Source organism: Bos javanicus, chromosome 11 (assembly GCF_032452875.1).
Source record: "Bos javanicus breed banteng chromosome 11, ARS-OSU_banteng_1.0, whole genome shotgun sequence".
In the NCBI taxonomy this organism is placed as follows: Eukaryota; Metazoa; Chordata; class Mammalia; order Artiodactyla; family Bovidae; genus Bos; species Bos javanicus.
The window spans coordinates 2,897,267-2,924,701 of NC_083878.1; the positions used below are offsets into that span (position 1 = coordinate 2,897,267).

General features: G+C 50.6%; 1 protein-coding gene across 2 annotated transcripts in view; it reads left to right on the top strand.

The window, feature by feature from the left end:
* The first annotated feature begins 1,424 nt into the window (after positions 1-1,424).
* CNNM4 (cyclin and CBS domain divalent metal cation transport mediator 4) overlaps positions 1,425-27,435 on the top strand; it is a 37,308-nt gene continuing 11,297 nt past the window's right edge. Inside the window, exon 1 of one of the 2 annotated variants that reach the window (XM_061431544.1) lies at positions 1,425-2,926. In XM_061431544.1, coding sequence (XP_061287528.1) covers positions 1,525-2,926 — 1,402 coding nt within the window. In that variant the 5' untranslated portion in view covers positions 1,425-1,524. The remainder of the gene's footprint in view (positions 2,927-27,435) is intronic. The other variant, XM_061431545.1, reaches the window with a different exon arrangement.

Here is a 27,435-nt window from a genome sequence, read left to right on the forward strand (position 1 = left end):
TGGTCAGTCACCACAATCTAGGGTTAGGAGTTTGGTCCCGGAAGGGCAGACAATAACAACAACAATAACAATAACAGCTACATAGTCAAAGAGCATTCAGAGTTGTCCTGTCCTGTTCCACGCCTAGGGCAGCTGTTCCTACAAGCTTAGTGAAGCGGTGCTCTGTTAGCATCTTTTGCTTTTTATTTATCGATTTGGCTGCGTCAGGTCTCTGTTCCCTGCAGTGCACCCGGCTTCTCTGGTTGCTTTGCGGGCTTAGGTGCCCTGCGGCATGTGAGATCTTTGTCCCTGGACCAGGGATCGAACCCACATTCCCTGTATTGGAAGGTGGACTCTTAACCAACTGGACCACCAGAGAAGTCCCTGTGTTATCATTCTTACCCCCATTTTACAGGTGAGGAAGCTGGGGCTGAGAGACATTCCAACTTGTCTTACTGAAGTCACACAAGCCTGCTCTAAAGATAATAGTCTAGATGGGCCCTGATTTGTGCCCAGACACAATTTCTTCATCTGTAATATGGAAATATTTAGGGTTGTTTGCGAGGATTAAAAAATATTATGTATTAAAATTTTTTTTTGGCTGAATTGAGTCTTCATTGCGGCACAGGGCCTTCTCAGGCAGGCAAATTCTCAACCACTGGGCCAACAGGGAAGTCCTTGTATGTGCTTGTTGATTGCCCATTTCCTATCCTAGACTGCCAACTCCAGGGGGCAGGATCTTTGGCTCATTCACTGCTATATTGTTTGAGTCTGGAACAAGCGCCCGGCATGGGAGCGCTCAGTATTTGTGTCCTAAAGGAAAATGACAGACCATGCTCCTTCCATCTGCATTCCCTGCATCTGGTCCCCCAGATTTCCCCTCCACTGGCCCGAGAGATCTCTGGCCTGGTCCTGGGGGATCACCTTCTAGCCTCTGGACAAGGTGGGCAAAAGCCCCAGCAGTGCAGAGGTCAGAACAATGTCTGTGGACTTGAAGACCTCCCTCAGGCCTCTGCTCTCGGATTCTCCTTTTCTTTTCTTAAAGCAGGAAAAGCAATTTTCTGGCCCGAGCACCACGTGGTGCTGCTTCGGAGGTTCTTACAGAGGAGTCACCGCCTCCGTTGCAGCTTTTTTGGGGAAGGGGAAGGAGCCCAGCAAGCGAGGCCAGGATAGGCTGCGGAAGGGGAACAGTGCGATAGGCAGAGCAGGTCGGCGCGGAGGACAGCAGGACCCGCCAAGAGGGCGGAAAAGCTTGCGAGGAGGAGGGCGGGGCGGAGAGCCTGCCGCTGCTCCCGCGCTCTCGCGCCACGCCACCTTAAATGCCGGACTTCCTTAAGGGAGGGCGCCCGAGCCGCGCGCCACGGGGCGGAGCCTCCCATGCAAATGAGAGGCGTGGGTCGCGGGGCGGGGCAGATGGGGCGCTGACCTGACGTCAGGGCCGCGGCCGGGACAGTTGGCTCGGCGGCGGCGGAGCGGCAGGAGCGGCGGCGCGAGCGGGGCTGCGCGGCGGGGCGCGCGGAGCGGCGGCGGCCGAGCCGGAGCAACATGGCGCCGGTGGGCGGGGGCGGGCGCCCGGGCAGTGGGCCGGCCCGAGGGCGCCTCCTCCTGGCGGCGCTGGTGCTGCTGGTGCTGCTGTGGGCGCCGGGGGTCCGCGGCCAGGGCGACCCCCAGCGGAGCGCGATCCTGGGCATGAGGCTGGCGAGCTGCAACAAATCGTGTGGGATAAACACAGATGGCATCATCTACGTGTCCGAGGGCAGCACGGTGAACCTGAGGCTGTACGGCCAGGGGCTGGACTCTTTCTCCAGCAACCTGATCTCCTTCACTGAGGTGGACAACGCCGAGACCTTCCACAACTCCACTGACTGCCCCGAGCTCACCAAGGACCTGGTCGTCCAGAAGCTGGTCAACGTGAGCCGCGGGGACACGTCGGGGATGCTGGTGGTGCTCACTAAGTTCCTCCGGAGGAGTGAGAACATGAAACTCTATGCGCTGTGCACCCGGGCGGGCGTGGACGGGCCCTGGCAGAGGTGGACGGACAAGGATTCGCTGCTCCTCATGAAGGAGGAGGCTGGGAGGCTCCTGCCCCTCTGGCTGCACGTCCTCATCATTATGGTGCTGCTGGTGCTGTCAGGCATATTTTCTGGCCTCAATCTGGGGCTGATGGCCCTGGACCCCATGGAGCTGCGCATCGTGCAGAACTGTGGCACTCAGAAGGAGCGGCGCTATGCCCGCAAGATCGAGCCCATCCGTCGCAAGGGCAACTACTTGCTCTGCTCCCTGCTGCTGGGGAATGTGCTGGTCAACACCTCCCTCACCATCCTTCTAGACAACCTCATCGGGTCCGGCCTGGTGGCCGTGGCCTCCTCCACCATTGGCATTGTCATCTTCGGGGAGATCGTGCCTCAGGCCCTGTGCTCCCGGCACGGGCTGGCCGTGGGTGCCAACACGATCATCCTCACCAAATTCTTTATGCTGATCACCTTCCCCCTCAGTTACCCCATCAGCAAGCTCCTGGACTTCTTCCTGGGTCAGGAGATCCGCACCGTTTACAATCGGGAGAAGCTGATGGAGATGTTGAAGGTGACCGAGCCGTACAATGACCTCGTGAAAGAGGAGCTGAACATGATCCAGGGGGCCCTGGAACTGCGGACCAAGACGGTGGAGGATATCATGACCCAGCTGCAGGACTGCTTCATGATCCGCAGCGATGCCATCCTGGACTTCAACACCATGTCGGAGATTATGGAGAGCGGCTACACCCGCATCCCAGTGTTTGAAGACGAGCAGTCCAACATCGTCGATATCCTCTATGTCAAGGACTTGGCCTTCGTGGATCCCGATGACTGCACCCCGCTCAAGACCATCACCCGCTTCTACAACCACCCAGTGCACTTCGTCTTCCACGACACCAAGCTGGATGCCATGCTGGAGGAGTTCAAGAAGGGTAAGGCCCCAGGATGTGGCTCCCGCATCCCTCTATGCGGCACCTCGCATATCCTGACCTGTTTTGTGTCTGCTGATCTTAGCATTCCATTCGTGTGACTCTGTCCATTTGCCCAGCACTCCCTATGCCTCTGCAGAGATGGGCACTCAGGCCAGCAGAAATAGCTCTTAAGCATCTGCCAGGAACCGTGCTTTGTGCCCCAGGTGGATCCAAGCAGGGCAAGACATACTTGCCCGCGTGGGAGCAGGATGGAGTAAGGCTAATGCCTTCAAAGAGGCCAGCACCGGGGCATGGAGAGTAGGGCATGGTACTGGAGCCAGCAGGTCCTATTGGGGTCGGGTGCGGAAGGGGCTGGGGAACCCGGAAAACCTTCACAGCAGAGGGAACATTTGGGGAGATCCTTGAAAGCTGGGGAGACTTGGTCCTTGAGGCAGAGGGTACCCCTTGAGCAGAGAAGCTGAGTTGGGCAGCAGAGAATGTGCTTCTGGTTCAGCAGGTGGTTCCATTCCTGTGGGTACAGGCTCTGCTGATCAGTGGTCAGTAGGGGAGAGACCGAGACACCCAGGGCCTTGGGAAGAGCCTGAAAGTCAGGGCAGTCCGTCTGCTGGGCTCTCGGAGCTCTGGAAGGTTCTGGAGCCAAGCGAGAACAGTGTCACCGGAGTGCCTGGCCCCCGGAAGCCAAGTTGGGAGGGCACTCGCTGGCTCCCTGCCGAGAGCAATGCCAGGTAATGCTTTTGACTGTTCAGCAGAAGCGAGCAGATTAAGCTTTGGTTATTCTATTTTTCCCAGGCGCCGCACATAAGCGTTCCTCCTGTGGTCTGCTGGGCATCTTCAGTCGGCCTGGTGTTTTTTTTCTCACACGTGCTCTCGGTAGTTAGACACTTGGAGGGTTTACTCGGCAGCTTCAGCGCTCAGAGCACACACCCCTTTCCTTACTTCTAGCAAAACTTTCCTCCTGCTTCTGCCACTCCAAGTGACAGTAAACAAGCCAATTATGGAGCAAAACCCTCCTCGGCCAAAGGCGGTGAGGAGACCAAAAGGGGAGCTCTTTATAAAGGAATGGGGGAGGTCACCTAAATGCCAGAACTCTGCTTCACTCCCCACACATGGGACTCCTGCTGGCTGAGGCAAGACCTCAGCCCGTTGTTGCTCATTTCTGGAGAGCCTCAACTGGCTGGATCAGTGGGTGACAGAGTAGGATAGGGAGGAGCTGGCCTGGCAGGGATGCTGGGGTTAGAGCCAGGGTGGGGACTGGGTACCTTCCCTTTTTCAGTTTGACAGACTGACTCTCAGCATCAGATCTGAGGAGAACTCCAGTTATATAAGCTTGAGTGGGAGACAGCCTGTAAGGTGGTCTGCAGAGGGGCTGGTAATGGCACAGCCCCGGGGGAGCTTCAGTGTGGGCAGACCCAGGAATGGGGGAACCCAGGTATCAAGTCCAAACAGAAGAGCAGGGGGGATTTGAGCTCCACCCCCACCCTGCAGCCTCTAGGCCCGGAGGGCTTTTCCTGTGTTGCTTGGTCAGGAGCAGGGCTAGGACTCACCAGGGCGGCTTCCTCCTTAACCACCTCTATGGTCTTTGGGACTTGCCGGTGACACACCCGACAAGCACGTTTGCGTCGTCCAGCCCGGATCTGGATCCAACCCGTATGGACTGGCATGGTCAGGCGTCTCGGCCCCTGATCAGCAGGGTGGGAGCTTCCTGAATCCTGGCAGGGCCATCTTTGGGCTCATCTTTTTTTTTAATTTAAAAAGTACCACCACTTCCTGAAGCTGGGAAAACAGAGCTAGCATCTCTGAGGGCAGAGCTGTGTTGAGTGGGGCTCTGCAGATACACACTTTAGTCCCCTGGACCCTCCTTATCAAGCCTGTAGCCTGAGGCTGACGCCTGGTGGGGCTGCTGGTGGTTCTGTGGGCGCACAGGCACAGTTTGCGTCCTGCGTTGTTGGGCCCTGGGCATCACACCATCATTTCTTGGTTCCTAGTTTTAACTCATGGCTGTGCTGGGCTCCCCAGAGTGTGATCTCTCACACATCTTCTCCTCGGGCATCTAAGGCCCTCTTGGACATGGCAAATGCTCAGTGTACACCTGCAACTTACAGCCTTTTCTTTACAAATCTGGTATTTAGAAGGCTTCTTTTTTATTTCATTTTTAAAAATATTTATTTGGTTGTTCTGGGTCTCAGTTGTGGCACATGGAATCTTTCTAATTTCTACCTGTGAAATCTTTAATTGCAGCATGTGGGATCTAGTTCCCTGACCAGGGATCAAACCCAGGTCTCTGCATTGGGAACCTGAAGTCTTAGCCCCTGAACTGCCAGGGAGGTTCCAGGCTGCTTCTTTTTTGTTGTTGTTAAGAAAAACCAATGAGTCGGGTTAACACAGCACTGTCAGCAGCACAGATATTTGAGCCGGGGTCCCTGCCTAGTCGAGCCAAGGGGCTTTTCTGTGTTCTGGGGACCCTTCGTCACCTCCAGGCTGGATGAGGGCCCTGAATCCCTCCAGAGTCTTTCCGCTGTGGGTGTGACCCTCTTTTAAGGTCATTTCATCTCCACCTCACCCACCAGCATTGTGAGTTCATTGAGGGTTGGCATCGTGCGTACCAGCACTTTCTCCACTCATTTGCCTGGCGAAGAAACGAACAGTAAACGTTTGTTAAACAATGAGTGAGCAACAAGTGAGTGGCTCTGTCACTAGCCAGGCGGGCCTTGCTGGCCCTGAGGACACTCCCAGCCTGGAGCCTTTGTGCTGGCTGCTCCCGCAGGCGGAATGTTCTCCCCCAGACTCTGTGGCTCACTCTCCCCTCCCTTGTGTCTGCTTCATCTTCTCAGTGAGGCCTTCCTGCCACCCTTATTTAAAGCTGCAACCCCTGGTCCCTCCCTGACCTTCCTAATCTAACCTGACCCACCCTGTGCTCATTTTTCTTTTTCTCCTATCACTTTCTAACAACTGTGTGATTTACGGGTTTACATTTTTATTGTCTGACTCCTCCCACTGTACCAAAGGGCAGGTCTAAGTGTTGTTCACCCATATATCCCCGCCCATAAAATGGTTCTTGTTTAGTCCCTCAGTTGCGTCAGACTTTTGCGACTCCACAGACTGTAGCCCACCAGGCTCCTCTGTCCATGGGATTTCCCAGGCAAGAATACTGGAGTGGGTTGCTATTTCCTCCTCCAGGGGATCTTCCCAACTCAGGGATTGAACCCATGTCCCCTGCATTACAGGCAGATTCTTTATTGCTGAGCCACCAGGGAAGCCCTAAAATGGTTCTTGGTACATAGTAAGACTTTGATTAAAAAGTCACTGAAGGAATGAATGACCTGTCAGATTTGAGAATTACCCCCATTCCAGAAGTGTTAGAATTTTGAGGAGCTGATAAGGGATACAGACAAATGGGTGTGCGGTGCTGTTATCCAGGGACTTGACCGTTTCCAGCTGCACCAGGAAAGCCAGGAAGAGCTCCTGCAGAGACACACGTGTTAGAGGTTTGGGTCACGGCCTGAGAAGCAGAGTTTGGGGTCCTGGTTCCCCTTCCCTGTGCCTCAGTTTCTCAGTGAATAAGCGGTCTTTGAGCATCAGGAGCTGACATAACTTCACTCACCAGTGAGAATCATGGATATGCTCTGCACACTTAGAGACAGGTGCAGAGAGTCATTGCAAGCCTGCGGCTTTGAGCTTTGCCTTGAGACTAAAGCAAGGAGGTAACAGCTTCCTGGGCTTCCCAGGTGGCTCAGCAGTAAAGAATACACCTGCCAGTTCAAGAGACATAGGAGACACAGGTTCGATTCCTGGGTAGGGAAGATCCTCTGAAGGAGGAAAAAGCAGTATCCCTGCTCCAGTATTCTTATTCTTACTGGGACAATCCCATGGACAGAGGAGCTTGTAGTCCATGGGGTCGTGAAGAGTTGAACTCGGCTGAGCATGCCCACCTGACTGCTTCCCAGTTGCTTCTGCCTCCCAACGGAAGGCAGCTGTTGCCAGGTGTTTACTGAGCCCTGTACAGTGTGTGAGACCTGGCGCCCGGCGCTGCGGGCCCCCAGAGCAAGGCCCGCCAGCTGGTGCAGGCTGTCAGGCCACTGGGAGGCTCCTGCTGTTGGAACCTTGGTCCTTCTCCTTGAACCTCCCCTAGAATGTTGGCAGTACCGCGTGTTGTGGTTGAGTTTGGCCACAGCTGGAAATCTGAAAACAAAGCCTCCCTGGGCTACTCCTGGCTGGCCATGTCTTTCTTTCACCACAGATGCCTGTGAAGACCCTGGAAGCACAGTAATGAATGAACTCTCCACTAGAGGGTTTGGAAGCCCCGCCCCTGATTGAAACCCACCCTCCAGCTTCTGCCCTGCCCCTCCCTCAGCTCATTCCTCCCCGCCCCAGACATTCAGCTCTTCTTTAGTCATCTTATCTTTCCCCACCCACTTTATAACCACCTAGCCCCCAATAAAGAGCTGGGTTTAAACTCTGGGTTGGTCACTGACCCCTGAGGTAACCTTAGGCCTATTACTGTTCCTTATAGATAGTGGGTTATATATTGGAGGGAAAAAGCTAGAAATGATTTCATTAAAAACTCCTCCTGTATTTCCTATGCCATTCTTCCCCAGCGGCTTAATTTTATTCCTGAAACAACTTTATAAAGGCTGGAAAGAGCACTGCATAATTTTTGCTTTTGGTTCCTACCATCTGGCACACCTTAAAAGCATCTTGTTTCCCTCCGCCTGCTTGTTCTTTCATTTGCTCAACAAACATCTAATTTTTGGAATCCTGTGTGTCAGACGGTGTGCTGGCTGTTGGGAGTCAGAGGACTAACACAGCCCTGTTCACAGAAGTCGTGGTCTACGAGGGAGACAGACGTGTAAACAAAACTTAGGTAGGCACTGTGGGGCTCCCAGGAAGGCCTAGGCTTCCAGAAACTTCTGAAGTTAGAAGGACAGGACCCAGTGATTATTTCAGAGATGTCGAAGTCCGACTGGGAAGTATTTGTGAACATGTGAGGTTTTTGCCTGGGATTCAGGTTGAAGATGTTGTCATTTAAGGGAAGTGGAGGAGGGAGCAGAGCCAGTGTGGCGAGGGTGGGGGGAGGGGCAGTGGTAAAGAATAACGGGATGACCCTTTCTGGGGCTGCAGGGTATCTGGTGGGTCAGTGAGTGTCCATACCCGCCTGGGCTTCCTGTTCACGTGCAGATGGGGCATGAACAGAACTCAGTGGGGCTGGGGTGTGGCTCTCGGTCCTAGCATGTGCTTGCTGGTCCTAGACCACCCTGAGCGGCACGAGCGCAAAGTCCACCCGGGTAAGTGTGCAGGCCAGGTGCCACGTGGGCTTGGGAGTGAGGCCCGTGGGGCTGAAAGGTTTGGGAGTCAGCTGAGAGCGAGCAGCATGTGTGAGGCATGGAGGAGCCTGGCTGAAGCGAGCCCAGGTGTGGGATGGGACAGTCGTCAGGAGGAGCTGGGAGAGGGCAGCCTGCAGAGTGGAGATCAGAGGCAGTCCTGCACCTGGACGGCGCCACCTAGAAACAGTCTCAATCTGAGCTGGTGATTTGATCTCCAGAGGCCTCTCTGGGGGCCGGTGTATCTGAGCGAGTGAGGGAGATGCCAGCGGGCAAGCTGAAAAGACGCTGGCCAGGCTGCCGCTTGCTTCTCTTCACTGTGAGGCTTGTGGGCACCTCTTCCCCTCGCTGGCATCGTGCAGCCCATGGACAGCTTCCACAGAGGTGCTGGGGCTGAGAGCACTTTGAGCCATCTTCTGTTTACAGACCTCTTCCTACAGCTCTTGTGTGTGTCTGGAAGGTGCTGCCTTACAGCCAGGCCCTAGTAAGAGCTGCTTAGAGCTTTACTTGTCAAAAGTCTTGTATTCCTAATTCAAAAGACCAGCTCCAGAGTTTTCCTTGACCGCTCTGGTCAGGACAGGGGGTATCGGACAGTGCACAGACATCAAACCCCAAGCCGCAGACCTGTGTCCACAGAAGTGGGTAAGAGGCAGGAGACTCCCAGGAAGTGAGGCTTGTCAGTAGAAGTCTGACGTTTAGTTGGCTTTTCAAAGCAGAGTAGACATGGCTCTTTTCACGTGCTACAAGCACTTGGATAAGGTCATGGGGTGAGAGATGAGCTTCTCAGCTCTGGGTGCCCTCCTTGGAGAAAGCTGCTTCTGTGTGTTGTGACTGCCTCTCAGGCCTTTCCAGAGGGGCGGGGAGACTCCAGCATTGAGTGCCCATCCCCACGGTGGTGCTGTCATGCTGACCAGCCGGGTACCTGAACCGCTGGGACGTCCTTGAGGGAAAGGAATGGTGCCTTGTGACGTTTTTCTTGTCTCCTCGATGGCAGGGACTGCGAGCCTGTTTATCAGACACTCTCTAACAGGGGAGTGTGCCCGGAATGGAAGGATGGACCGGGCCCTTCTGTCACTGACTTGGTGACTGATTCTGGTAGAGCCCCTGGTTACTACAGCCCCTCCCTGTGGGGAGGGACGGCTTGTCTTGTCCTCTCATCACACCTGAGCATCCAGGACGGACATCCGGTTGTACAGAGCTTCCTGGCTACAGCACAGACTCCTGGCTCGTTTCATGGACTGGATTCTAGACTACGTAGTCTATTCCTGTTCCATTGATTATGTGATTTTCTTTTCACTGATGTTAATTGAAAAGACCTGTGTATTATTATCAGAATCTTTGAAAACACACAGAAATCAAAACAAAATATCTATAAGCCTGTGGTCTTGTAGATAGAAAGAACCACTTTTGCTATTTTGATCTATTGTGATAAATTTTTAAGAAACTAAAAATTTTTTTTTAATTATTGTTGACTTTTTTTTTTTTTGGATGTGGGCCATTCTTAAAGTCTTTATTTGTAACAATATTGCTTCTGTTTTATATTTTTGTTTTTTGGCCTCGATGCACATGGGATCTTAGCTCCCCCGCCAGGGATTGAACCTGCACCCCCTGCATTGGAAGGTGAAGTCTTAGCCACTGGACCACCAGGGAAGTCCCTTAAATGTTTTTTTCTTCTAAGTTTATAAAGTCTGATGACAAAACAACAGGGTCAAAATCATTTTCATTTTTATTGTCATGCCCTCTCCATTGAGCTTCCCATGTGGCACAGTGGTAAAGAGTCTGTCTGCAATGCAGGAGACCTGGGTTCAATCCCTGGGGAGGGAAGATCCCCTGGAGAAGGGAATGGCAACCCTCTCCATTATTCTTGCCTAGACAGTTCCACGGATGGAGGAGCCTGGCGGGCTACAGTCCATGGGGTTGCAGAGACGGACACAGCTGAGTGACTAACTCTGCTCTGTCCCAGTAGCTGTCCTTATGTGTTTTTCACACTGAAATCACTGTTTGTGTATACAGTTTGCTGCTCTGCTCTTTGGACCAGAGTTTAGATCCCTTCTTCAGATTTCCCCTTTGATAAGAAAGGAAATCCCTTTCTATCCCTGGGTTTCTTAGGAGGAGCGTCTAGGAGGATTTCCAAAGGCTGAGGGCTGGGCTGTGCCCTGTGGCTGACAGGGGAGCCCAGAGGGCTGGGGTGTGCAGCCTCCAGCCTGTTGTGTTGGGGGTTAAAGCTGCGATTGCTGGAGCGGTCCCCAGAGCTTACAGCCAGAGGCGCTCCCCTGCTGCAGGGCCCATTTACCGTGAACTGGGCAGGGTGAACTGGGCAGGGTGCTCGAAAGACTGGTTTCCCCGGGCTCTCTGGAACGCCTGGTCTCTGGCCAGCAGGCAGCTAGGAGCCTTGGTTGGAAGGTCTCCCCCTCCTCCACATTGTCACCGCCCCGGGCAGGCTCACTCACACACCCAGACACATCCACACCCCCACACACATACACAGTCCCCCACACGTCCATACCCACACACTCAACAACCCCCCACAGCCACACCCGCACGCTCACACACACAGCCCCATACCCACACCCACACATTCACACGTACAACTCCATACCCACACCCGCACACACACACAGCCCCATACCCACACCCACACATTCACACGTACAACTCCATACCCACACCCGCACGCTCACACACACAACCCCATACTCATACCCATACATTCACACGTACAGCTCCATACCCACACCTGCACGCTCACACACACAACCCCATACCCACACCCACATATTCACACTACAACTCCATACCCACACCCGCACACTCACACACACAACCCCATACCCACACCTGCACATTCACACGTACAACTCCATACCCACACCCGCACGCTCACACACACAACCCCATACCCACACCCACACATTCACACTACAACTCCATACCCACACCCTCACACTCACACACACAGCCCCATACCCACACCCGCACACTCACACACACAGCCCCATACCCACACCCACACATTCACACTACAACTCCATACCCACACCTGCACACTCACACACACAGCCCCATACCCACACCCCCATACTGACATGCACAACCCCATACCCACACCCACACACTCACACACACAACCCCATACCCACACCCACACATTCACACTACAACTCCATACCCACACCTGCACACTCACACACACAGCCCCATACCCACACCCACACATTCACACTACAACTCCATACCCACACCCGCACACTCACACACACAACTCCTGCCCACCCACTGCACACCCAGACACATCCATACCCACCCCCTCACACATACAGTCCCCCACACATCCATACCCACACACTCAACAACCCCCCACAGCCACAGCCACACACTCACATAACCCCACAGCCACACCCGCATGCTCACACAGCCCCATACCCTCACCCACACACTCACACAGCCCCATACCCACACCTGTACACTCACACAGCCCCATACCCACACCCGCACACTCACACAACCCCATATCCACACCTGCAAACTCATACACACAACCCCATACCCACACCCACACACTCACACACACAACTCCATAGCCACACCCGCACACTCACACACACAACTCTTGCCCACCTACTGCACACCCAGACACATCACACACCACCCCCCCCGCCCCCCCACACATCCACATACATGCACACATCCCCCTACCCAGCCTCACACACCCCACACAGGCAGGCTCACTTACACACACACAGGGACATGCTTTTACACGGGCAGACAGGCATACGTGTTTATCCCCTCCAGGCAGGTGCTTCCCTCTCTCTCACACACACACACGAAGGCCTGTGCACATACACTCAAAGTCACCTGGAGTCCTGCTTTTAATGTACATCCGTCTCTCATCAAACTTGCCCAAGAGTGAGTTTAAAGAGGAGCAAAAGCTTATGTAGTGGAGTTTATTTTGTTAAAGGCTCAAAACAGTGACTGGCTTTTGGGCTCTGTGGTGTCTGGTGACTTGGTCACCCACATTAATGACAGCATCTAGCCAGAGGCTGTGGGGAGGATGGAATGAGGTGAGGCACGCACGGGGCTTAGTTCAGGGCCTGGCACCGTGTCGTCATGCAGGGTCAGCTATCTTAAACATTACTGTTATTACCGTCCGAAAGATGCCCCCATTTGGGCCATGGTGGTTCACACGTACCAGCTGTGCTGGCAGCTGCCCCACCGTCTGGGCGTGGTGCCTTTCTTGGAATTATGAAGACATTGAGGTCAAAAAGAGCCTGCTATATAATTACAGGCTCTTTCTAATTCAGATGGCATCTTATCTGGACCCTAGTGGGTATGTTAAGGGTAACAGAAACCAGAGCTTAAGGAAAAGAGAAGTCCAGAACAGTAACTTAAAACTGAGGAAATGCTCCTCATTTACTTATAATTTTTTCCCTGAAAATTCCTGCCACCATCCCGATTGCCAGCACCATCATGGCAGGAGCACAGAGTGGAGGTCGCTGCCCTGGGGAGATGGCCAGGGAAGCAGCGTGGCTGCACCCCGTGTGGGTTCTCTCATCTCAGGGCCTGCCAGTCGCCTGTCCTCCTGGGTGCCCTGGTTAGGGACGGCACCTGATAGAAAAGCAGGAACAAGAGGGGGACCCACAGCCTGGAAGAGGGTGGAGCAGGGATCATGAAGAAGGAAGTGCCTTCATGAGTGGTTAGCTTTTGTTGAGTCCTGGGTTAACCCTCCAAGCGCTGTAGACGGGGAGCCAAGGCTCAGAGAGGACAAAAATCTTTCTTTCTCAGCCACGTGACAGCTAAGTGGCCGCCCCAGACTGCTCCCCTCCCCGGGGCCAAGCCCTCAACTGCTGTTCTGTGTCACTTAGTGAGATTGTAGATTCTGAAAATGAGACCAGAAGATTGGGATATCCCAATAACCCCAGGCTAAAAAATGTACTGTCTGTTCTACATTAAAAAAAAAAATACAAAAACTTATTTAACCAGTCAGGTAGGTGGGTGGTAGTATATCACTGTAATTTTCTTTTCTTTGTGATTTTGATATAGAGTTCCCCAGTGACTAATGTTGATCGCATTTTCAGTTGCTTATCGTCCATTTTGGTGATTAATGCCTTTGATTCCCTGTTTAAGATTCTTGGGGCTTCCCAGGCTGTGCAGTGGTGAAGAATCCACCAGCCAAAGCAGGAGACTCAGAGGCTCAATTCCTGGGTCGGGGAGATCCCCTGGAGGTGGAAATGGCAACCCACTCCAGTATTCTTGCCTGGGAAATCCCATGGACAGAGGAGCCTGGTAGGCTACAATCCATGAGGTCACAGAGAGTCAGACACGATTGAGCATGCACACATGAATGCATTAAGATTCTTTGCCCGTATGAAAACCAGGAGGAATCCTGTGTTATATTCTGGAAGCTGTATTGTTTACCTTAGAGATCTATAATCCTTCTGGAATTTGCTTTTTATGTGTTACAGGTTAAGATTTTTTTTTTTTAATTCCTATGGATGTCCACCTACTCCAGTAGAACTCATTGAAAAGACTCGTTTCTCCACTGAACATGCTGTATGTGGGGGTCTGTCTCTGGATACTCTTCCATTGGTCTGTTTATTTTTTTTCTTTTTCCAGTACTGCATTGCCACAATTGCAGTAGTTTTATAGTGAACTATAGTTTTATAGTGAACTTTGGTTAATGTTAACACTTTGTTCTTTGTTGTTCTTCGAGATTTAACCTCTTGCCTGGGAATTATATGGAATTGCGTTGATTTCCTGCGTAGCTCAGTCAGTGCCCAAAATACGGGAGACCTGGGTTCAATCCCTGGGTGGGGAAGATTCTCCTGGAGGTGGAAATGGCAACCCACTCCAGTATTCTTACCTGGAGAATCCCATGGACAGAGGACCCTGGCAGACTGCAGTCTGTGGGATTGCAAGAGTCAGACTTAGCACTATCTTTTTGTTTTTTAAACATAACTTGAAGACTTAACATCTTTATAGTAACGAATCTTCCAGTCTCCAAACATGGTTACCCCTGTGTTAGTACATGCTCTCTCTCTCTGTGTTTTCAAATCTATACTTAAAAATTTATTTATTTGGCTGCACCAGATCTTAGTTGTAGCATGTGGGATCAAGTTCCCTGACCAGAGATCGAACCCAGGCGCCTTGCGTGGGGAGCTCAGAGTCTTAGCCACTGTAATACCAGGGAAGTTCCTAATTTGTACTCTCTTAATTTCTTTCAACGATAATACTCATTTTCTGTGTAGAAGTCTCACGCTTTTCATAGATTTATTGCTAGATATTTGGTGATTTAAAAAAATTCTTTTTCCAGATGTTTGTTGCAGATTGTTCCAACCAGGGTGTTCTGCAGTTCAGTTCAGGTGCTAGCCACCTGGAGTTAGTAGACTCAGTTCCCTCGTGTGTGAGGGCTCAGACCTCCGCAGACTGCCCTCACCTCAGATGCCAGCCTCAAGTGGGGTTCCCTACACCTGTGTACGTCTGGCCAACTGGCTCTAAATTCAGGGGTCTGAGAATTTGCTAGAATGGCTCACAGAACTCAGAAAAGTGCTCCACTCAGGATTGCAGCTTTGTTTTACGGGCTGTGCCTAGGATGGAGTCTGTCTGAGGGACGGAGCGCTCCAGGCCTTCTCCCCCTGAGCCCGGGTGTGTCACGCTCCTGGTTCATCAGTGGTTTTACCAGCCGGAGCGCTCCCCTGAGTTTTGAGATCCAGAGTTTTCATCATCAGAACTTCCTCAGCATGACTGGTGCAGGCATCGGGCCTCCCTGGATGCAGGGCCTTGTGTAGCTTCTCGTATTTAACTGGTGACCATCTCCAGTCTCCCTCTAGGGTCCCACCTAGAGTCACCTTATTAACATCACAGAGACACTGCTGTCACTCAGCAAGTCCAAGTGTTTTCCAAGCTCTTTGACGGGAAGCAGGATCAGAGACCAGGTATATTCTTTTTATTAAAAATTAAAAAAATATATATATATTTTTGGCTGCACTGTGTGGCGTGTGGGATCTTAGTTCCCCGATCAGGGATTGAACCCGTGCCTTCTTTGGTGGAAGTGGAAGCTCTTAACCCCTGGACCACCAGGGAAATCTCAGATGTATTCTTTATTACATTATACAAATATAGTGAAATGTAGTTAATTTTTGTATAGTGACTCTGAATTTATTGACCTTACCAAGTTGACTATTCTGATAGTTTATTTTAGATTCTTTGGGCTTTTCTACATATATGATTATGTTGCCTATGAATAATGGCAACACTACTGATAAACTTGAAGCATTTTATATCTTGTTCTTGCCTTATTTCACTGGTTAGGATCTTTGGGATCATGTTGACCTGGTGACAGTGGGCATCCTTGTTTAAATATCTATTGAGATGATTGAATGATAAATCTCTTTTTTTTCTGAATTATACTGATTGATTTTTGAGTGTTAATCCTTAAACATTTGTTGCATAACTGGAATAAACCTAACAGTCACGATGTATTCTTTTTACACATCACTGGATTTGCCAGTACCTTTTTTAGAATTTTGGCATCTACATTCATGAGAGAGATAGGTCTGTAGTTATTTCTTCTACCATTAAAAAAATAAACAAAAAACAGTTGAGAAAGATATTATTACAAGGTGTCCCTGTTAGGTTTTTGTTTGTTGTGATAGGAAAAATAATTGCTTAATTATTACACCTTTTCCCTTCTTTCAAAATATCCCAATTTAGGCAAGCAGATTTGAACATAGTAAGTAATATTCTCACCCTCTCCTTCCCCCTCACCTGCTTCTCCTTCTGACAAGCCTCTTACATCACAGCAAATGTTGCTGCAGGTTTGTTTTTTTTTTTTCCCATTTTTTAGTTTTTTTCTCCTTCTTCGGGTTTATGATATCAAGGTCTTGAGTTATTTTAATAGTTTACAAATTATTTGGGAACATGTGTGACTATCAGGAACCAACTGAGATTCACCAAAGAAACCCCCCCACCTCTTTTTTTTGTGTGTGAAAGGGGTAGGATTACTAGGTTAGTTCAGGAGAAAGCCAGCCCTAGACATAAGGTATCTTGATGTCAGCATTTAAGAGAATTTCCTGTTATGTCTTCATGGCTAACACGAGACACGTGGGCCATGAATGTCCCATTTAATTTTTTAAAATTTACTTTTAATGGGAGGATAATTGCTTTACAATGTTGTGTTGGTTTCTGCCTCGCAATAAGGTGAGTCGTCCATACGCATACGTATACCCTGTCCCTGTTTGGCCTCTCTCCCACCCACCCCGAAGCCCAGCCCTCTGGGTCATCACAGAGCGCTGAGCTGAGCGCCCGGTGCCGTCATCAGCTTCCCACTAGCTCTCTTACACATGGTAATGTGTATATTTCAGTGCTTCTTTCTCATCTCACTCTCTCCTCCCCTCACTGTGTCCGCAAGACCGTTCTCTGCGTCTGCATCTCTGTTCCTGGACGGTGGTCCAGTTTTTAGATTGATTTGCCCGTAGTTATTAGTTGGTTGCACAAACAGGTCCGAAGAGTGGATGCCTCTCAAGGCAGTAAGTGCGCTGTGAGTCTGAGCCATCGTGCGAGGAGTGATGGGAAAGGAGCGCCTCCTGGGGTGGGGGGGCTCTGGGGTGGGAGGCCAGGCAGCCAGGAGCTGGGGTTCTAGGGGGAAAGGCCAGAGGGGCTGCTGAGACCAGAGGACTGGGCGGAGAGAGAATCAGTTTGCTGGAAGTGTCTGAAGTCGGGAGGCTGGCGGCTCCTTCCTCCCGTCACAGGGCGGATCAGCCGGGCGGCATCTTCTCTCCTATTGCCTCTGCTGTGTAACGCTCCTCCAGTTCTATGTTCCTCCCCGCCTTCTGCACCATCCCCGCCTGTGTCCTCCAGGAGAGGTTTTTATATCCCTGAGGACCAAGACACCAGCTCGAGGTCTGAACTCAACGCCTCAGCTGACTGAAGAAACTTCAGACAAACAAGAAATAACCCCTGTCCTTTGATCCAGGTATTCTCCTTCCAGATACCTATCTTAAGGACATGAAGATAGACCCAAATATGTTTATTACAGGGATTTTCATAATGCAAGAAACGGGGAAGGGCACACTTTAGGAACCCAGTGGGGCTTGGGATTATGTGTATGTGTGTACAATGAAATATTATGAGGCCATTCAGTCTCTACAGATATTTCTATGACATGGGCAAATACAGAGAATGTGAAATATTTAAAAAGCAGGGTACAAAACTGTTTACCCAATGATCCGGTGCGTGGAGAAAATATATTGGGTTGGCCAGAAAGTTCAAGTGTTTGAATACATGGAAAAACATGAATGAACTTTCTGGCCCCTGATGTATGGTTCCATTTTATTTATGTATATTTTAAAAGGCCAAACAAAACATGCAGTTACCAGTACTTACCTCTGATGAAAGGTATGATTAAAAGTTACATTAATTTCCTTTTTCTATTGTTGTTACTGCTATCAAAAAAATCATGTAAAAATTAGTTAAATGTGAGAAAAAATTACTAGAAAATTGGGAAAGTTAGAGCACTGACTGTTGAGGATCTTAAGGAATTACACGTTAGGGTGTGATGATACTGTTGTGGTTTTGCCTTTTTTTAAGGGTCCTTAACTTTTTGAGATGCTTAGTGAAGTGCTTTGGGCTTCCTTCCCTGGTGGCTCAGTTGGTAAAGAATCCGTCTGCAATATAGGAGCCCTGGCTTTGATTGCTGGGTCAGGAAGATCCCCTGGAGAAGGAAATGGCACCCACTCCAGTATTCTTGCCTGGAGAATCTCATGGACAGAGAAGCCTGGCAGGCTACAGCCCGTGGGGTCACATGGGTTGAACATGGCTGAGCGACTAAACCATGGCCACTGAAGTGCTTGGGTAAAAGTAGCAGATGTTTACAGATAAGATCTGGGATTTCCTTCATAATAAACCAGTGGAGTGGGTGGGAGGAGAGAGGAAACAAGATTGGCCAGAGGAGTCGCTAATTGTTTCAGGTACGTGAAGGGTGTAATTATATTATTTCCTCTACTTTTGTATATGCTTTTATTTTCCATCATAAAAGGTTGGAAATTAGAGACTACTGGTTAACTGAAAAATCAAAGGCATGAAGACCTGTCCCCAGCGTGAGAGACCAGGCTTAGGGTCCCCCAGCATCTGCTTGTCAACAGCTTCACCCCTGGGGCCCTTGGGTTAAAGAAGGCTCTTTGGGGAAGTCCCATTTCTGAGTCCCACCTTGCTCACTCCCTCACAGTGTGATCCCGGGCAGGGACCTCTCTGAGCAGGGGTTCCCTCCTGTGAAGAGTGGGGTCTATCATAGGTGCTCCTCAGGGCTGGAGAAGAGGAGAAGGGCACAGTTCCCTGCCCCCGCCCCCAAACTCACTTGCCCTGACTGCTCGGTGCTGGGGTAGGGGGGAGTGGACCCTGGGAGGGACACCCAAGTGTCCACTAAAATGAAGGGACAATGAAAGTGTGGCTGCCTTTACAGGGAGGCTCTAAACAGCTCTTTAAACTTTTTGGATTATGGACCTTATTAGGAAAAAAAAAATGTGTGTTTTTTTTTAATTGTTTTGGCCACGCCGCACGGCATGTGGGATCTTAGTTCCCTGACCAGGGATCGAACCCTTGCCACTTGAGTAAGAAGCTCAGAGTCTTAACCACTGGACTGCCAGAGAAGTCCTTCTTCTAAATTTTAAAAATTTCTATTTCCGTTCAAACACTGTATACATGTATGTTTTACTAATAGAAATATTATAAAACAAAGGAAAAAATTTTTGAAGTAAAAACAGAATAACTGTTCTTTTAAAATGTTTTGCTAATAGTTATCACTTCCTATCATCTCTACCACATACTTTATATATTTTCTCAAAGCACAAAATACCCTTGTGCTGGGGTCCTTCAATACTGACAGTGGCTGTATGTCTATGTTTCACATAGTTTTCTTTGTTTTGGATTATTTTGGCCAGTCACTCAGCCCTGACTCCATCCTTACTGATTTTCCCCCAATGCTGGTTGGGGCGGCTGGTGGCAAGGGGGCCTTTGTAGGGGCCTCTGTCTTCACCCCGGGATTTCCTTGTCAAGCAGCTCTCTATCTTGTGAGCTTTGCTCCGGTTATGTTTTTCACATCATGTGTAAATCCCTGTCTGCACTTGCTCTCGATTTGCTAAAATATGAGTGAGTGAGTGAGTGAGTGTGTTTGTGTGTGCAGGATCCCCGGAGCCCCTTGGTCAACCGTGATGGCTGGTGACTTGCTGGCTTGCAGACCTAGTCTGGGTCCACCCATGGTCAGTCTGTGTATTAACAAAAGCTAAAGTTGCTTATATATCTTGGATTTTCTGTGTAGTAAGAAAAGCTAAAGTTGCTTATGTATCTTGGATTAAAAATCCATGGAAACTGTCAGGGATAGGTGCCGCCTTGGGAGAGCCTGTCCTGACAAGCCATGTCTGTGTTGCTGTCTTTTTTAATCTTTCTTTATTTGGCTGCGTCGGGCGTTAGCTGTGGCACGTGGACTCTTCTCTGCGTAACGCGGGGTCTTCTGTTGTGGCTCACAGACTCTCTAGTTGTGCTCGGGCTTAGTGGCCCTGCAGGTTGTAGGGTCTTGGTTCCCGGATCAGGGATCGAACCCCAGTCCCCTGCACTGGAAGGTGGATTCTTAGCCACTGGGCCACCAGGGAGCCCCTGCGTTGTTGTCTTGCTCAGGGTGGCTGGGCTGGTTGGTTTCCTGGTCAGCCTATGAACCCCTTTTACCTGCGCTCTCCTGTCCTGTGTCTTCATTTCCATTTCTCTTTTCCATGAGGCTGTCCCCATATCACTTTTTTTTTTTCTGCTTTACTCTGTTGAACCCTTTTTCTTGCCATCCATTTTCATGTCTTTCCTTTTACAAGCCCACCAAAAGGCAGTATTTTCACTGGTGATATTTACTGAGTAGCTTACTTATCGAGTACCTGCTGTATATCTAGACATGGAGGAATGAGTCAGGAACCACCAAGTAAAATTTCTATAGGTGAGAGTGTAAATGCGGACACATCCTGGAGAAGGCAGTTTGGAGGTTTCTGTCAAATTTGCCCTTTGACTTAGTGACTCCACATCTGTAAATGTTATCTCACATGTGTCAAATGAGGGATTATCCTTGCGGGGCTGTCTGCAGTAGGAGGAAACCTGGAAACAGTCATGTGTGCAGCAGCAGAAGCTCCATCCTAGCCCCTACCAGGATTTCTCCACGGGGCAGCTGAGGAGCCCTGTGCTGCAGCGATGTCGCCGAGTACATGCCAGGTGCAGAAAGGTGTGCCTTATATTTTTAGTTATAATAAAAATAGAAGTAGTGGACTTTATTATAGAAACTTTCAGAAAAGTGGAAAATGATTAAGAATTAAAAGTCAGAGTCACCCTCATCCTGCCACCGGAGATGTTTGTTGGGTTTTCTTCCAGTGAGTCAGCAGTGAACTAGATTGCTTTTCCCCTTCAAAACGAGATAGGCTTCTTTTCTTTTCTGATTATAGATGGAAACATTAAAAAGTAATACAGATTGATTTTAAAGTCCATTTAAAATTCGACCCCATGAGCTGTGGCCTCTCTCCGTGGAATTCACCAGGCAAGAATACTGACTCGAGTGGGTTGCCATTCCTTTCTCCAGGGAATCCTCCAGACCCAGGGATCAAACTAGGGTGTCCTACATTGCAGGCAGATTCTTTACCATCTTACCCTTAAAATGCATTAAGCCAAAGTGAAAGAAACCACCGTCACTCTTACTGCCCTGTTTTGGAGCTGTCTGCTTTACACGGATGGTGAGCCACTGTCTTTTAAAATAAACCTGTATCTGCGTTAGCCTTTGTAGTGGCTGTCGCACTGTGTCATGAGCCACACCGGGTGGGCCCTCCTGGGCACACCTTGCTGGTGGCCTGGGCACTTCCTTTGCGTTAAGCCCTTTTTAGGAGTGACAGAAAACTGGCCAGTCCAGGCCTTGCCTGTCTACATCCTGATGCACTGTCAGATCATGATGGAAAAGCTTCATTGTTCTTTCCAATGGCGCTCTCCTTTAGTCATATTTTAATTTATTAAAATGATTCTAATGAATTAAGGACCTCCCTGGTGTTTTTTTAAGTAAAAAACTAAAAAGTTTTTTTTTTGGTTTTTTTTTATTAATATTTAAAAACATTTATTTATTTAATTTTATTTTTGGTTGCCCTGGGTCTCTCTTGCTGTGTGTGGGCTTTCTCTAGTTGCAGCAAGTGGGGGAATACTCTAATTGCAGTGCTGCTGCTTTTCTTTGCTGTGGCTTCTCATGTTGCAGAGCACAGGCTCTAGGCACAAGAGCTTCAGTAGTTGCAGCCCTCAAACTCGGTAGTCGCAGCTTGGGGGGCCTAAAGCATGCAGGTTTCAGTACTTGTGACACAGGGGCTTAGTTGCGCTATGCCACGTGGATCTTCTGGGACTAGGGATCGAACCCGTGTCTCCTGCATTAGCAGGTGGATTCTTATCCACTGAGCCACCAGGAGAGTCCCTCTGTTCTTTTAAATTGCTCATTGATTAAACAGTTCCCTTCCAGCCCTCCCCAGTCAGGCCTTCCCTGCTGTAGATATTCTGCGATGTTCTTTTCATGTGTAACTCTCCCACCCCCTTGGAATTGATGGCACTGGGGGTTGGGAGGGCTGTGCTTTGCCTCTCTGGTTCCTCTCCTGTCCAGCCCTGCCTTCCTGCTGGGCTGGGCCGAGGCTCCTCCTGCTGGCTGAGGTCAGCACTATTAATAGTCAGCTTAATCCTGGCCGGATGGAGGGAGGCAGAGGAGGGGGATTCCCAGGAAATCGGGGTGCCCACTGTCTGCAAGTGCCAACCTGTGGCCCAGGGCTCTGTCTTCTGGCAGCCTGGCCAGCTCCTCTCCTGGTAGGGGTTGCTGAGAGTTCAGGGCCAGCCCTGGAACCTGGGTTGGCAGGAAATGGGACCTGCCGGGAGGCCAGAAAGAGATGCCGAGGACACCATTTTGGGTTGTGGGATGCCTGCTTCTGATCTGGGGCCCCTGGATCTTTCCGTGAGCAAAGGCAGCTAGAGCAGGTGAGCAGGGCCTCTTAGAGCCCTTGTGGACTTTGAAATCCAGCACCTAGTAACGTGTGTTTTTCTTATGGTCTTTTGAGAGACTATAAAGGTTTTTTATGGGGGAGAAGAGCACACAGGCGCTTGCTAAAAGGGAGTTGTGGCGGGTTGAGGAATGGGCTTTCTGGTGCCCATGGAGACCTCCCTTTGTGTTTCTAGCAAAGACTTTGGAGTGTCTGCTGTGTACCGGCATTGGGTGAGGGGTGGTGGGAGGATGCCTGGAGAGGAGTGAGTTACCGTGCTGAGCCGAGCCGCATCCTGACCTGGCTGGATGCCAGGCGGCTAATGAGACAAGCCCTGCAAGTACTGAAAGGAAGACCTGGGGCATGGCGGGGGCAGTGAGCGCTCACAGGGCACCCAGGGCTGAGCCTGGGCAGGGGGAAGGGTGGAGAGGTGGGGAGGGTTGTTGAGGAACTCAGGCAGGTTCTGGGTCCTCCCTCTGCTCACCTCTTCTTCCCCGTGGGAGAGGGCAGTGAGAGGCCCAGGCTTGCTTGGGCCACTTGGCAGTCTGTACCTGCCAATCGCACCAGGGTTTCTCGAGGTCTCACGTGCAGGCTTCTGACCTGGGCCAAGGCTGACCAGGGCACAGCGGGCAAGCTTGCAGCCAGATATGGCCCAGAGGTGACCTGGGGACAGCAGCTTCAAGGTGCCTCTGGCCCCACAGGACTTTCCCCGTCCTCGTCCTCGCAGTGCTTGAGTGTAGAAGGCATGGGAAGCCCTAAGCCCCAAGAAGCAACGTGAGAACTTTGTAAGAGTTTCTTTCTTATGCGTTTCTTTCTGATTGTACTATTGACTATGGAAATGTTAGAATTTCTATTTAGGAAAGTATAAAAAAGAAAACAGAAGCCATACTGAGTCCTCCTAGACTGGTTAAACTGTTTGAAAAGAAATTGTCTTTTTTCTTTTTTTCGGTTGGAAATACTCAAACATCAGTAATTTCATATGGCTCAGCCAAATATAATCTTTTTGCTACATTTTTTGTTTAATTAGGACTGCTTTGGAAAATGTGGGATGATCAGTTTTTGGAGTAGACACATTATGTCAGTTTACATGTCTCATTTCTCATTCCTACCATCCCCCAAAACCCAGTTATCCAGTTGAATGGACACTCATAATCAAATGAGGTGGCTCATTAAAATAAAATTCTACATTAGATTTAATAAATATCATACAATGAGAGTCACAAGTCTGAGTCCTGAGTTGATCCTCTTATTCTAAATGGTAAATCAGCTAACAGTAATTTCTAAATTATAGAAGCTTCTTTTTTTTTTTTTAATATATTTTCTGTTTATTTCATCTGGTTGCCTGGGTCTCACTTATAGCATATGGGATCTGGTTCCCGGATCAGAGATCGAATCTGGGCCCCCTCCATTGGAAGCACAGAGTCCTAGCCTACTGGGCCCCCTGGGAGATCCCAAAAGCTTCTTGATGACTAAAACTCAGAAGGGTTCTTTGCCCAGTCTCTGTCCTTCTCCCGCTCCACCGTTGGTTCCTAAGACATAACCACGTGAACTGTGTCATCCATTCCACGGGTGTTCATTGCACACCTGTTACGTGCCGCTCGCTGTTCTGAGTTTTGGGAACACAGACGAGAGCCTCAGGCTATGATGGAGCTCTCAATCTAGTGGGAGAAGATGGGCCATAAAACGATAATCGCAATGAACAAGCACTTTCTATTGTTTATTGTAGGTGATAAAGACCCAGGTTGTGGGGCTGGAGGAAGGGTTGCAGTACTCAGTGAGGCCCTCTGGGTAGGCCTCACCGAAAGGTGATGTTTGAACATTGAACGCAGGCCTGAAGCAAGGCTGAGCCAGCAGGTGTTGGGGGTGGAGCAGGTCAGGAGGAGGGAGCGGCCTCAGGTGTTTGAGGAAGAGCCAGGGGGCTGAGAGTCACCTATGCTGGAGAGGAGCACAGCGTGAAGGGCTTTGGGGCCCAGGCCTCTGTGAGGTGTGTGGCGTCTCTGTGGGGTGAGAGAGCCACTGGAGGGTTTGGGGTGCAGCAGGGCTCCCCCTTGCTGCTGTGTGGAGAATAGACTCAGGTCCAGGATGAAGACTTAGGATCTCGCTCTTTGGGTGAGAGGAGATGCCCGTGGCTCAGCATACTCAAGACGGTAAAGAATTTGCCTGCCATGCGGGAGACCTGGGTTCCTTGTCTGGTTGGGAAAATCCCCTGGAGGAGGGCATGGCTACCCACTCCAGTGTTGTTGGGCTTCCCTGGTGGCTCAGACAGTGAAGAATCCGCCTGCCATGCAGGAGACCCAGGTTCCATCCCTGGGTTGGAAAGATCCCCTGGAGGAGGGCATGGCAACCCACTCCAGTATTCTTGCCTGGAGAATCCCATGGACGGAGGAGCCTGGTGGGCTGCAGTCCATGGGGTCACAGAGAGTCGGACATAACTCAACGACTAAACAGCAACAGCAGCATGTGGCAGTAGCAGTGGAGGCTCCCAGAAGCGGTTGGATTCTGGGTGTCTGTTGCAGGCAGAGCTGATGGTATCTGCCGAACTGGCTGGATGTAGAAGGGTAGTGAAGTAGTGGAAGCAGTTTATTCCCCCAGGCCCCATCCGCTTCCACAGGTCTGGGGCAGGAGGTTGACCGAGTCAAGGTCAAGATATTGGGTTGGCCAAAAAGTTGATTCAGGTTTTTTTCCATAACATCTTACAGGAAAACCCCAATATTAGACATCCATGTGGAGCTAGCTGTCAGCCAGCAGCTGGATGTGAGTCTAGAGGGCGCAGGAGAGGGCTGCAAACAGTTGTTGGAGATGCCTTGATGTATAGTTTGTATTTAAAGTCGTGAGGCAAGGGCCAGGGGCAAGGACTGAGCCCCGGGACTCTTCTCAGGAAGGAGAAGCAGCCCTGGGGTCAGAGGAGCACCAGGAGAGCTGTGCCTGGAAGCCGAGGGGAGGGAGGGTTTCCAGGAGGAGGGAGAGAGTTGCTCAGAAACTGTAGCCTGGGCAGGTCTCCTGGGAATGAGACGCCACCATTGGAGGTCATTGGTGACCTGGGCAAGGGAGGTTTTCTGGCCAGGGGAGAAGGTTCTGCTAAGACCGAAGAATGGCCTCTCTGGAGACAGATAAGTTAGGAAAAAGGCAAAACACAGCCCAGGGTCCATACTCGGGTCAGCAGAGGGTGACCTCTGTGTCGGGGCCCCACCTGGCCAGCCACAGTTGGCGCCAGGGCTCCAGGCTCTTAGCCTACAGGGCAGGGCTGGCCGAGGGCGGTGCCCCAGGTCCGCTCACCTACAGGGTACCTCAGTCCAGTTCAGCCTCTCAGTCGTGTCCGACTCTTTGCGACCCCATGAATCGCAGCACGCCAGGCCTCCCTGTCCATCAACAACTCCCGGAGTTCACTCAAACTCATGTCCACCGAATCAGTGATGCCATCCAGCCATCTCATCTTCTGTCATCCCCTTCTCCTCTGCCTCCAATCCCTCCCAGCATCAGAGTCTTTTCGAATGAGTCAGCTCTTCCCATCAGGTGGCCAAAAGATTGGAGCTTCAGCATCAGCTTCAGGACTGGTTTCCTTTAGGATAGACTGGTGAGATCTCCTTGCTGTCTAAGGGACTGTCAAAAGTCTTCTCCAACACCACAGTTCAAAAGCATCAATTCTTCAGTGCTCAGTCTTCTTTATGGTCCAGTTCTCACATCCGTACATAACTACTGGAAAAAGCATAGCTTTGACCGTATGGACCTTTGTCGGCAAAGTGATGTCTCTGGTTTTTAATATGCTGTCTAGGTTTGTTATAGCTTTTCTTCCAGGGAGCAAGAGTCTTTTAATTTCATGGCTGCAGTCATCAGTCGGAGGGGAAGACTTTTCCTCAGATTACTGGAACTGTCCTTTCTCTCCAGGGGCTCCGACTTCTAGGCTGTGAGCAGGGACCCCTCTAACTGAGCCATATCCGACACCCACCTGCTCCCGGGGCTTAGTCTGCGGTAGGGGTTAGGCATGGAGGGTCCTTGTCTACCCTCTCTCACCACTTTCCCTTTTTCCCCTTTAATTTGTTTCTCCCCTTTATTTTTTTCTCAGTTAAAAAAAAAAAAAACGCTGTAGAAGTGAAACATGCCCAGCAAGTAGAACAATATAGAAGGGTACTGAGGCCCTCCCTCAAACTCCAAATACCCGCAGAGGTGACCATCGTTAGCGCCCCCGACAGTGACAGGGCAGCTTAGCACCCCCATCCCCTGGGTCTGCAGACGGCGCCATGCATCCTGTCCCCTTGCAGTCTTACCAGGGCTTCCTTCCATGCTTGGTCCATCCCGCTCTGCCACATTCTCCCCAGAGCGGCAGTAGCCCCTGCTCCGTTGCCTTTTTTAAAAAAATTAATTAATTTTTAAATTTTAATTGGAGGCTAATGACTTTACAGTATTGTGGTGGTTTTTGCCATACATTCGCATGAATCAGCCATTGGTGTACATGTGTTCCCCATCCTGACCCTCCCTCCCACCTCCCTCCCCATCCATTGCCCTTGAGGTTTGAGATTGTTGAATGTTCTGATGAACCCTTTTGCTTTTTCTGCATTTTGAAATTTACACCCATAGAAAAAGTTCCTACCCCTGAAATTTCCAGATCCAAGGTTAGGGACCCTGAATTTTGAGACATACTGCCAGTTTGGCCTGCTGAAATGAGTGACCGACCTGCCCAACAGACAGAGTGCCTGTGAGGACCTGTGTGTCTCCCCAACACTGGGTACTGCCAGGCTTAATTAGGGCGTGTCGGTCAGAAAGTGCTAAGAGCTGCCTTGCTTTAATCCTGGCTCCCCTCCCCACCCCATGACATAGTTTAACTGGCTGCCCCAGGCCCCTGGGGACATTGCTTCTGTCTCCAGAGGGCATCCGGCAGGTCAAGAGGCTGGGAACTTGACCCTAGGCTCAGGTCCCTGACTGGCCGCCGCCTACAGAGGACCTTGGCCAAGCTCTTGCTGGCTCATCTCTCAAGATCCTCGGGAAATTTTGATCGAGTCTAGCCATGGTTCTGCCTGGCAAGGTGCTGAGAATTATTTGACCATGTGCATGCGTGCTAAGCTGCTTCAGTTGTGTCCCACCCTTTGTGACTCTATAAACTGTAGCCTGCCAGGCTCCTCTGTCCATGGGATATCCTAGGCAAGAATACTGGAGTGGGTTGCCATTCCAGGGGATT